Source organism: Lynx canadensis, chromosome F2 (genome assembly GCF_007474595.2).
Source record: "Lynx canadensis isolate LIC74 chromosome F2, mLynCan4.pri.v2, whole genome shotgun sequence".
NCBI classification, from domain to species: domain Eukaryota; kingdom Metazoa; phylum Chordata; class Mammalia; order Carnivora; family Felidae; genus Lynx; species Lynx canadensis.
Window position 1 is genome coordinate 61128802 of NC_044320.2, and position 13314 is coordinate 61142115.

The 13314-nt window shown below is 40.3% G+C and overlaps 1 protein-coding gene across 1 annotated transcript in view; it reads right to left on the reverse strand.

Annotated features, from left to right (window-relative positions):
* Positions 1-10521, reverse strand: part of KCNB2 (potassium voltage-gated channel subfamily B member 2) — a 358460-nt gene extending 347939 nt beyond the window's left edge. The window contains exon 1 of the mRNA XM_032591947.1: positions 9851-10521. Coding sequence (XP_032447838.1) covers positions 9851-10429 — 579 coding nt within the window. The 5' untranslated portion in view covers positions 10430-10521. The remainder of the gene's footprint in view (positions 1-9850) is intronic.
* Between the last annotated feature and the right edge of the window lie 2793 nt (positions 10522-13314).

A 13314-nucleotide genomic window follows, 5' to 3' on the forward strand; every position in this document is an offset into this window, starting at 1 on the left:
ATTCTAGCCTACTATTTCATATTTTCTTTCATTGCATTTGTAGTCCATTGCAGTTGTGGTATGATAAATTGTCACTTTTTAAAAAACAGGATTGCCCACCAATGTTTTTCTACCTCTAAACTAAAAGCTGCACTGAAATGGAACAGGTTGCTCACCTTAAGGATATTACGTGAGGCCCCCTGCTAGTTTGCCAAAGTGAACATTTCCACTGTATTAATAAAATTCACCTAAGTTTTCACAGCACAAATATGCTGCTATCCTTCATAGATAGCGGCAATGAATTATTTTTCAATCCAACCAAATTCTGGTTGAAACCGTATGCTTGGATACCAATGTAAAAGTAAGTTCTAAAATGTTACCAAAGATAAGTGTAACTCTAACATGTATGTAAACTGAAATTTGAATGTTTAGAAGAAAAAAACCTAATTCAAGGAACAAATACAGTTGAGGATTTAATTTAGATGATACCAGCGAAGACATGTGCATTTCAATATCCAAAATTGTGCTCTCAGTTTTATATTAATTAGTGCTAAAACAATGGAAGCCTAGGAGTTCTTTTACTCATGTGCAAATATCCTGAGGTCTATTTCAGTGAAGGGTACCACAACCAAGCAGCCCCATTCATAGCTGCATAGGGGATACTTGGCTGTCCTTGGCAGCGCTGTGGCATAGGAGAGAGAAGCTATTTAAAGTGGCATTCAACACTTGTGGTTGTGTCAGGAGTGACTCAACGAGACATAAGTAAAAGCGTGAAATCTAGGGTGACAATGACCTCTAGCATCCTGAAACAAAATCCTAGGAGACTAATGAAAATACTTCTTGCTGCTATTCTTGGACCATTAGAGTACTTTCCATGGACTTCATGCCCGATCAGGTTATCACAAAAGTCTGAATAGCTGTCTTACTTGGATGACAAAGTTGCATCTACCCTAAATTACCAAATGTTCATTGAAGTTCATTGTATTTTTGTGCAGGTAGATTTTTTTAATATAATATGCTCTTATGGAGAGATGCCAGTGTATATAAATAACAGGTACTCCCCACCCCTTCACACACACACACACACACACACACACACACACACACACGCACAGACACACAAGAACAGACCTAGTTCAGGTCCCAGTCAGTGAAGACTGATACTACCTGGTTTACCTACCCTAGACACACAAACTTCACTACAAATGTTAGTTGCATCTATATACTTCGGGTTTCTGTCTTTAGTAATATCCAGAGTTCTTTCACTTAAAGCGTTATAAAGACATTACGATTTAAAGGGGAAATACATTTGCTTTATGCATTAGAAAAGAAGTTAATGCAAACATAGATGTACACACAGCCAAAACTAATTAATACATAGATGCAAAATCTGATATAGTTTTGATGTTAGCTTTTAGTGAATCCTATAAAAGTTTTGGAGGGATGAGAGCAAATGTCTTCCTCTTCCACTTTTCCACATGTCTCTGTGCCAGTCACTATGTGTTTTTCTCCCCATTGGTCCATGTCTAGCTACTTTACTCTAGATTGGTCATATGTATGGATGAAGGCTGACATAGCAATTACAGAGAAGTCTCAGTCTCCTCAAGTCCTTCAAAGTTCTGATTGTAAATTATAAAGTCCTCATCAACTCTATCCCAGGAGATGTGGGGACACAGTAGGTTGGGTGAAGGGCTGAATATTGCTGATAGATACATAAAGTGTGGCTTGTGGAACATGCCAGCTCTCTTGGCCTGTAGACTCCTTTATCCTTCTCTGGTCCAGTACAGAGGTAGGAGGGGTTTTAATGACCAGGCTGTTGGTGGGCAAGAATAATTTCCAGGCTGGCTGCTACCTTAAAAAGCTTCTGTCACTCTTGGAATACCTAACTAGGGTATTTTTAATGAGGAATATGTCATGAGGGCTTTGTAAATGTCTACTGTACCATATAATCTCTATAAAATACAGGAAATTTAATAAGAGTTGGTATATGTAACAATAAGAAGGGGAAAATGGGTTTCGGCTAACAGTTCTGAGTGACCAGCTAAGCTTACTCTCTATCAGAGTCAACTAGTTCCAACAAACCAATCTTATATTATATGGAATTCAGATTTATGCCTCAGCACATTATAGATTATTGAATGTCATAGAACTCTGAGGTTGCTCTCAAATAGAACAAAACCACGAATGCTCAATCAGTGCCAAAAAAAAAAAAAAAAAAAAAAAAAACTATTGTAATCTATGGTTACTTCATGAATTATGCATCAGCAGCTGGAGGTTTTGTTTTGTTGTTGTTTTTTTTTTTTCCTGTGTAATCATGCTTTGATCAAAAAGGAACTTTTATTCTAGTAATTCTTTTAGAATCAACTTTGTTAATTATATTGAAAATATCTTTCTTCATTAGAATGGTCAATTCACATTGATAGAGCTCAGATAAGAACACTTAATCTGAAGTATTATTCAAATATTTCCAGAGTCTTCCAAAGTGGGAAGTGTTAACTATTGTGACCATTCCTTCATAATAATTGTGCTTAGCTGAAATAGTACATCATTCACTTTGTAAAGTCTCTCACTTGAAATAAAGAAAACAAATCTGTTAATAACCAAAGTGTACATGAATTTTCAAAACCAGAATATTTAAATACTGCCAACATACTCTGTTTTGTGATAAAATTAGATAATGTAGAAAGAACTCCTTAGTTTTGTTTTGTTGTTGTTGTGGGTTTTTTTTACTTTGAAAATTATAATTACTTATTGAGGTTTAAAAACCAAACTGGAAGGGAATCTGAAAATCTTACTCTAATGTTAATGAAAACCAATGATTTTTCAAAAGAGATGGAAAAATTGCTTGAAAATTAAGACAGGCCTTCCTCGAATGGAACAAAGAAGCAAAGAGAAAAAGTACATGACTCTTGGGTAATTTCTTTTTTTTTTCAAAAATATTCACATGTAAGGTAATCATTTAGTTTATTGCCCAAACTGGGACATTTTTTAAGAGTGAAAGGAGATGCTGCTAATAATTAGCATCAGACAAAAGGCATTAACCAGGGCATTCTCGGTAAAACCAGGGCCTATGGCACCCTTGGTAAGAGAACGTGCAATGTGAGCTTTTTATCAATTTCCTCTTCTGTTCTCACCATCCTTTCCCTGATCAAATGAGGTCAAGTGGACAAAAAGTGGTGCATTTTCAGGGCAGCCTTTCAGGGAAAGTGGAGAAGCATGGATCTCAAAATAGGACCACCAGAGCTAAAGAATGGAATATTGGAGACATTTTAATCAAAACCCAACATTTTCTGTCTTATCTGTTTTATTTTTTTATGTCTAATTTATTCCAGGCTTTCAACCAGTTAGTCTGCATGAATTATATATTTTAGAAAGAAAAAAAACATGTATCACCAATCTGAACCTCTACAGACTGGCAAAATTCTTTTAAGCTATCCTGTCTGAACTCTCATGCCATGTTATGGGAAGAGCAGGAACAACATAATCTGTACAGCTGGGCTGTGGAAAGGAAAGGGCAAGAAGAGAAAACCATAAACAACACAGAAACAGCATGACTGGCACACTAATTAGGCCACTGGCAATCCTAGATAGGAACCAGGGAACTGCACAGTCCACAGAGGTGCCCTGATGAAGGGAGATTTCCGTGTGTGCTCACACTGCATCAGTTTGTTTTGGGAGTCCTCTTAGGGTTTTAATGGCTACTCTTGTTGTATCACTAAAACGCTCATCAGAAAGCTAAATGCAGAGCTATGTATGGGCAGATTGTTCACCTGACTCTGTGTATGGGTGTGTTTATGTGTGTGTGTGTGTGTGTGTGTGTGTACACATATATATACACACATATTATATATACACATACACTGTATGCTTCCCCTGCTATCTGTAGGTTCTCTTTATGACAGTTTGCTTTTTAAAATTGATTTTTAATGTTTATTTATTTTTGAAAGAGAGACAGAATGTGAACGAGGGAGGGGCAGAGAGAGAGAGAGACACAGAATCTGAAGCAGGTTCCAGGCTCCGAGCTGTCCACACAGGGCCCAACATGGGGCTCAAACTCACAAACCACGAAATCATGACCTGAGCCAAAGTCAGAAGCTTAACCAACTGAGCCACCCAGGCACCCCTATGCCACTTTGCTTTTATGAAAGACCCACATTAGTACCTGTTTTCACTCAATAAGAGAAAATGGGAATAGAATTTTTTTACTTTCATGAAATGCTGTTTCTTTGTTTTATGCCACTTCAGCTTACAAAAGATTTCATAGGAATGCTCTATTTTCAGATAATGGGGGAAACCTGTCACACACACACACACACACACACACACACACACACACACACACACGAAAGTTCTGTTCTTGGACTAAAAGTCAATAATTGGTGGTACTGTTCCAATATCTTTCTTTTTTTTAATCCAAAGCATTAGAATAACTGATCTGTAAACTAGAAATAGAATGGCAATGTCATGCATTCTTTTCCCCTTGGTGAGTACACAGGAGTTTTATTTTTTTTTATTTTTTTTTTTTTTAATTTATTTTTGGGACAGAGAGAGACAGAGCATGAACGGGGGAGGGGCAGAGAGAGAGGGAGACACAGAATCGGAAGCAGGCTCCAGGCCCTGAGCCATCAGCCCAGAGCCTGACGCGGGGCTCGAACTCACGGACCGCGAGATCGTGACCTGGCTGAAGTTGGACGCTTAACCGACTGCGCCACCCAGGCGCCCCTACACAGGAGTTTTAATTTTATTTGGATTTATTTTCTTTTGACTCTATCTGTGACTCGAGACACCCACACTCTAATTCAGTTAGAAGTAGAAACTCAGAACTTTGACCTCTGGCTCTCCAGAGTGCTGGAATTCCAGGGACGGACTCTCTTCATCTGCTACTACTGGCCTCCCTCTTGACCCAAAACTGTCTATGGTCTCCCAGTCCTTCCCATGCCTGCTTTAGGTGCCGCGCTGTGCCATGCCAATGGTGAAGGTCATGTGGTGAAGGTCATGTGTGGAGGTAATGAGCTGGAGGCGGGAAACACAGTCTCCTTTCTCCTGTTGCATGCATTCTCCATGGGATCAATGTCACTGCCAAAGGGAGAAAATTGGTCCTTGTGGACAAGGGTAAAAAAACATCTTAGATATTACAATAGTCTGTAGCTCTCCAAGCTCCACCCTACCTGACAAAATTTTATTCCTTAGTATTTAGTTTCTGTCTTTAGGGAGAATTTAAATTTAACTTAATTTTTCTCCGCAGGGGGGCCATTAACAAAAAAAGGTTGAGAAATAATTCTCTAGTCAATCTGCTTCCCTTTCCTGAGGGAGGAGGTAGAGGGAGCAGTGGAGAGAGGAAGGAAGGGAGGAGGCAAGGAGGCAGGATGGAGAAGGAGAGAATGGGAACAACATAAGAGGATGAGGGAGGAATCCTTAGGTAAGTAAGTGGTGGCTGTAGATACATAGGAAAAGTGAGAAGGGGAAGCAGATGATAAGCGGTGCCCTGCCCCCACTCGACCTTGAACCCTGCCCAACAGGGCTGTTGGGTGGCTCTCACTGCACTTGTTCAGATGAACAGAAATATCTTTCTGCAGCCTTAATACTGTTCTCATCAAATAAGAGCTGCTTATCGTCCAGCTTCCTGACCTGACTCTTGAGATGGGTCTGTTGGCCGGCATTGTCCTGAGCACCACATACACCTATGTGCCCTGGCTGACGCTTGCCTCCAAAGGCTCAGCCGTTTCCTAACTGGCTTTGCCTGAAGACAGCGGACTTCCTTTGTCCTTGACCTTCTTCAGGTATCTAAAGTGAAGGCACTGTATAGTACTGAGCCTCTTTCCTTTCGGCTCTCAGGTGGGCCATGCTCCTTGTTGGCTATTGTTTCATCCCAAAGGCTGCCAATACCACCTGCCATAGGATCCACCTCCCTTAAATGCTTTCAAACACCTCTTGGACTAAAGTTTCTCTAGTGCAAAATTTAAAGGAGAACAGCTCCTGCAGTCCATTTGGGAAAAGGCCAAAGAGAAGGGAGAAAAATGTTTCCAAGGCAGAGGCTGCCTAAATTGCCCAGGGCTGGAAGAGGCACAGGATCAAGTCTAATTCCAATTCACTGCCCAGGAAACTGGCAGCCAGCAAGGCCCATCTTCTCCCCTTGCACATTCCCATGAAACGCATGCCAGCACCAGGATTCCATGTCATGGTAATGCAGAGATTTGGGCCAACCATCCCATACATCCAGTTGGTGGGTCCTACATTCACAAACAGCCTCAAGGTTAAATTTTGTCCCCTGTCTCTATGCAAGGGGATTCAGTTACCCAGGTACTTGACTAATGAGACCGAAAGAACACGAAGTCCATCATACAGATATAAGCTCGTGTCCAGTACCAGATCATACCACACCACAGGAAACTATGAAACAACAATTTCTATTAGCCCTGTTATTATTTTGTGAAAAGTACAATTCTATTCCATGTTATGCTGTGTATGTGTAAAAATGTCTATTTGTTAAATATAGACATTTAAAATATACCATCCTTCTGAACTCTGCTTTGGCATGGTTGTCAGTGACTACTGTACTACAAAGTTCAATTAATAGAAGTGACACCAGGAAGAATGTTCTGTAACAGCCAAATTGTTACCTTCAGGGTCATGCCCAAAGACAAAATACAACAGGTCAATGGGCCTTGTGATGCTGTGTATCACAGTGGATGCACATAGCATGGATTATGGCATGATAACTGAAGTGATTATGGAGTATTTATTCCATGTCACTGAATAGATATTTTAACCTATTGTGGGATATTTGACATAAAAGGTCAAGTTTTTCCTTTTATGCCAGGGATTTGGTAAGTAAACTCATAACTTTTAAACTTTCTTTACTATAGAAATATTAATTATAAAATACAGAAAAACCAAAAGAGAAAAAAACACCACTTTCAAGGATATGCAATACCTGTTTAAGCTAAGAGATTATTTTTTAAATTCTGAAGAAAAGAGTGTGTCTTTCTACATGTCCATTTTATTATTTTTTTAATGTTTATTTATTTTGAGAGAGAGCATATGTGTGTGAGAGCTGGGGAGGCACAGGGAGAGAGAGAGAGAGAGAGAGAGAGAGAAGAGAAGAGAAGAGAAGAGAAGAGAAGAGAAGAGAAGAGAAGAGAGAATCCCAGGCAGGCTCCATGTTGTCAACTCAGAGCCCCACATGGGGCTTGATCCTGGGAACAGTGACGTCATGACCTGAGCTGAAATCAAGAGTTGGACGCTTAATCAACTGAGCCACCCAGATGCCCCTCTACATGTTCACTTTAATGTGTGTAACCCACAGAGAGAATTCTATATATGTTCAACTGAATTATCAAACTGAACAAGCAATCATGGTAATCACAAGGTGAACAGATTCTCCTCCAAAGACATCTCACCTCCTGAGCAAGTCAGGAAAAACACACAGATTCCAAGCATTCCAACCAAGAGCTTCATAGTATAAGCAGGATCCTGATGTACCCATAACACAAACAGTGAGGGCTGGAGTATCATCCTACTGCAGTTTTAACAAAACAAACTGTTCCTAAGTTGTAAAAATACTATTCACACATAGCACTCACCTCACCACGAATTATTCTAGAGAAATAACAAGTTATATGATTTGAGAAGAGTACAGGAAAAGGTAGTGGTTTATATAAGACATCGTGCAGAGCTGTTTTTAAAAGGTTCCAAACCTCAGACAAATGAACAATATTTTCACTAAACTACCATATAATCAAATGTAAATAACTTCCATAATGTTTCTCCATTCAAACAGAGAGGAAAATGTAGATATTTAAATAAACAAATACAAACCCTTTATGAAAGTTTAGTAAAGAATCTACGCAGGTTAGCAAAGATTTGCTTAGCTTGATTAATAATTTGGAAACAAATTTATTATTTATAACTACATTAAAATTTCCAAAACAATGTCCTTAGCTGCTAGGTATAATGTGTAGGTAGATATCTTATCTGATATCTAATTTGAAACAAGTTTCAACAATCTATCTGATGCGTAGGGGTATATAATAGCATAATGTAATAGGCCATTATCAACGTTACCTTCTCAGAGATGAAGAGATGGCTGTCTAAAATTTAGGCATTAAATGAACTCCCTCATCTGGGAAATCAGGTTATTGACCCTATTCTACCCTTAATAGAAATTCTTCAGAAAAACAAATGTGTGTACCTTAAGATTTTTTCTATTAACAGTACCTAATTGTTAATAATGTTGTTGTAAGCAAATAAGCCATATTAACCTTCAAATTTTCTGTGATTTAGTTGCTTATTTTTACATATTTGGCTACCACCCTCTGGAACATTTGATGGAACGATGATTTTGACCTCAATTGCTTACAGGCTTGAAAGAGTTCATTTAACACCTCCAAACAATCTCATTCATCTTCAAAATTCACTCCATACTTTTAGCAGTGACTCAAATATGCAACCTAATATTTGATGCTAGAAAGAGCAGTAACCTTTCTCAACCAAAACCCACAAGTGTAGCACATCTATTTCTTTCTTACAGATAAAAGAAAACAAATTATTCATAACTACAAAAAGACCTAGTTGAAATCTGTCCATTTGCTGTAAGCTGTGCATTCTCCTCATCGTGTACAACAGAACTCTATTTTATTTCACTTATTTCCATGTCCTGGCCACAAGGTAAAACACCTCTAGAAGAAAACAAGATGCAAAACTAGGCATATCAAACAATGCAGAGGCGGTTTTATGACCATCCGCATTCAGTTCATTTGTATACACTATTTACATGTTGTAGATTATCAGATAGGATCTTAACTTCCAGCCAAATGGTGCATATGGCCTATTACACTTCCATAATCTTTACTGTTTTTAAGAAATAATAATTGAAAAAATTCTAAGTAATTCAAAGGATTCATATGATGACACGTTTTTCTGCTATTTTTCTTTTCTCTATTCCACATTCCATTTTCATCTATTATGCACAAAATACCAATACTATGCTTCTGCAGCTAAAGATGACTCTTGACACTTTATTCATTATTCATATTGCAATACAGTACTAAATATATGGGATGAAAATCAGTTTGCACTAACCCCCAAAGCTCTAAATAAAATTAGACAAACAGAATCATGCATTTGAATTAAATGCTGCAATTCATGGCAAAACAAAACAAACTTACTCTGAGATCTAGACATTAGCAGGCACAGTGGAAACATGAATTTACCTTCATTTTAAGCAAACAGGATGAACTCTGAGGTAGAGTAATGCCTCAGTTGTGGAAAAAAACGATACACCAACAGTAGGAAACATTATTGTCAGAGTAGACCTCACAAGGGAGGTAAACGGATGCATTCTGGACACTGACTTTGCGTGACCTTGCACAGCTTCATAAGATGGCCTCTTCCTCACGCATGGACCACCCTGCTCCTGCAGCCCTCTCAACAACACCGGGCCATACTCTCTCTTTACCATGATCCTCTAAAGAACCAGGCCAGGAGGCACCTCCTCCACCCTCAGTGACAGCACCGTGCCTCTATCGAAAGGGCCCAGGCCCCAGCCTTCTGCAGGACTCTGCATGTGATGGCCCCAGTGAGGGCTGTCTCCTCAAACTCTAGCCACCACCACCACACAGCGCCATGGAAACCAGAACCCTTCCAAAGCCTCTGTTGCCCAGGCCTGTTCCTACCCAATAACCATATTTAAGAAAGAGCAATGCCATCGGATGACATTACATGGGAAGAATAACTCTGGGTCTCTAAGCTTCTGGAAAGTGTCTTTCACCCTGTAGCCACATAACACCTAAAACGAGACAATCGCGCTCTCTGGGAAGTAGGCAACACCTTTCCGACCACACACAGGGAAGCAACGCCCCGCTTTTCATACCTTTGCAGCCACGGACGAGTTAGGCTTCTCCAGCAAGTCCCAGAGCTTCTTCCTTTTCTCCGGGCAGCAGGTGTTGTCAAACTCTTCTCCCTCCCGCTCTCGCATCGTCTCGGCCTCCCGCCTCAGTTCTTCGTTCATCTGCTCCTTCTTTTGGTGATACCTGGCTTGGCAGCAGGACTCCAGGTAGATCTCATCAATCCCCCAGTAATCGAGCTCCTGGCCAAAAGAGAGCGCACACATTTCTTCCATCATGTGGAGTTTCCCCGTCCGGTAGAAATTTAAGATGGAAGTGAAGGCCCCCGGATGCCGGTCAAAGAAATACTCGTTCTCACTGAGGTTGTAGTCGTCGCACACCTCCAGGAGGCTCTCGTGTGTGTTGCAGTCCCGGAGCTTCCCCAAGCGCGTCCGCGGCAGCCGGTCCAACGTTCTCCACAACACTTCGTGGTTGAGGCCCCCCACGTTGATTTTCACCCTCCGCGAGCACGTCTTGCTCCTGATGATGTCCACAGGTTCCGGCGGAAGGGAGAGCGTTGATCTTGAAGTCTTCCTGTTTAAGCCAGGGGGAGCCTTTTCTGCCATTTTGAACCGGGCAAAGCCACACAGCCAGGATCCTCAAAAAGTCTGAGCTGTGGGAGGGTCAGCTGAAGCGATATCCCTCTGAGGCAGGCATGTCCACCGACACAACTGGAAAAAAGCAACAATCACTCAGTTACCTCCACTTTCCTAAGGCATTTCCCATTCTCTGTTGTTTGTGCACAACCAGGAGGTATATATGGTATTAATTACCACGTATTGATGGAGATAGGAATCTTTGCCTTAAGATAGGAGAAAAGAGGAAAAGGCAAAACAATGCACTACACACACAGAAGAGGCTGTGCATTTGATTTTATACATCTAGAGGTTGGTAAGTCCCAAATTTATCACCAGAGACCACTTTCTCAAGCTCTAGGCTCAAATATCTGTGTTAAACAGCTCGTTCTAGATGAACCACAAACACCTTGAACTAAACTGACCACACCTCCAACCTGCCCACCAGTTCCTGTCCCTTCTCCATTTCAGATTTCTGGCTCTCCTCATACCCACACCCAGCTATCCCAGCTAAACTCTGAGAAATCCTAATCCATGTGTCTACATCCTAATAAGCACCAGGCCTTAACCAACCGTACCTTCTAAACATTGCTTAAGCACTCCACTACCATTACCCAGTGCCTGTCACCCTTGAACCATGATTTTGGTTCAAACCCTCACCATCTCTTGCCTACAATTCTACAACAGCTTCCTAAACTGGATCCCAAACTCTGGCGTTGTCAACCTAAAAACCATTCTCCATACAGCTACCAGAATGATCTGCTAAGATACAAACTTGACCTTCCCATGCTTTAAATCCTACAAAGGCTCATCATTCTCAGCAGTATAAAATTTCAGTTAGCCTTATTAGATCTAGCCTACCTCTCCACCCTCACCTCTCATCTCTCCTTCATCACTATATTCCAGCAATCCCAGACTACACACATCCTTCTGTCTCAAGTTCCTGGAACTTTCTTCATGCTATGTCCTGCAAGGGCTTCTAGCTTTCCCATTTCCTTTTGGTTTTTGTTATTATTTACTTATTTGAGAGAAAGAGTGAGCAAGGGAGGGGCAGAGAGAGAGAGAGAGAGGGGAGACACAGAATCCGAAGTAGGCTCCAGGCTCTGAGCTGTCAGCACAGAGCCCCATGTGGGGCTCGAAACCAGGAACCGGGAGATCATGACCTGAGTCAAAGTCAGATGCTTAACAAACTGAGCCACCCAGGCACCCCTCCCATTTCCTTTGACTAACTGCTGTTTCCTCTTCAAGACCCATTTCAGACATCATATCTTCCAAAAAAGGCCTCCATGATATCCCTCCTCTAGGATCATGAAGCTCTGTGAATGTCACTTCTATGTCATCATACCACTGCAATAACACCTTTCCCACAGGACTTGGGGAATTCTTAAAGACAAAAAGTATCTTGTCTGTTGTATCCTGGTCACTGAAGCACAGTGCTCATAGATTGTGAGGGTTTAATAAATGTTAAATAATGGATCAATTCTTTGTTTTCCACAAAACAGCTGACAAAAGACCAAGTAGGGCTAATGTAAATGGCCAGAAAAATGCATAAATGGGGTTATTTGAATGACTTGCCTAAAATGCGTTTATTTACATGTTGTGTGTGTATATATTTGTGTGTGCATAGTATATGTCAGAATGTGTGTGTGTGCGTGTGTATGTGTTTGTGTTTGTAGTCTTTTGTTCCACAGCTCTTTTCTCCTAATTCTTTAAGACACTACTGCTCTAGTATTCCCTCTTGTTGATCTATTATTTTGATCTGCAGCAGCAAGCATCTTCTTATTTGATCTGCCCCTGTAATGTTTTTGCAGAAAATCATGGAGTTTCAAGCAATACCTCCAAAACACCAATTGTAATGCAAAACACCATGTTTCACAGTCAATGCCTTTATACCAAAGGGAAAAACTCTCAGATTTAAGAGGTCCTTATAATTAGAACTCTCTTTTAAGATACACACCAATGTCTGCAATGTCTCTGATTTCTCCACTCCTGTGAGTTGAATTTATTTCTCCATCTGGAAGCCAAGTATCCTCTCAAATGAAAACAAGTCATATTTGTAGAAAAAAAAGTAGATGGACTATGTAAGAAGTATTTCATATATGGCCAATAAATACAGTTGACTTGAGAGTTTTTTCAACTACATAGTGACAGAAATATTTTGAGTAGATAAATACACACTTTCATCTCAGGTCCCCAAAATACCTATTTTTACAAAAATAAAGAAGAGCCACACTGACTGGGTAAATCAGTTAAATTCTCCGAGTCTCAATTTCTTACTCTACAAAATGAGGATAATAGTATCTACGGTATCACAGGCAGTATTATGATGACTCAGTGAGCTGGTTTAGGTGAAGCGCTCACTACAGGGCGGTAGATCTGAACAGAGTAAGAAAATCTGTATTTCTCATTTTAAGTTTGGTTTCTGTAAGGCCAGGAACTGTTGACCCCATCTTTTCTGCATGTGCACTGTACCTGCACATGATAGGCACCTCACAGCATGTATCCTTGATGCCATCAATGCCCATGCCCAAACCGTGTACTCGGGTGACAAAAGAATGTGTATATATACACATACAAAAAATTGAGCAACAATATTAGGATCAGGGAAAACAATTAAAAATATTAGAGATGGGCAGTTCCGGTAGCAAATCGGAATGTCTGTTCTGCATTAAATAACTGGGTGGCAAATGCAATGACATCTCAGCAATCCATAAAGATTATGTGAACAGACCACATGAATAATACACAAAGGCTAATCCGTTTTTAACTGGCTACAAATAAAGGTAAAATGAATTTACTCTTTCTGAAATATCATGTCTTACACTAATATGAAAAAGATAAACAGTTTTGGAACTGACTAGAATATCAGAATCGGA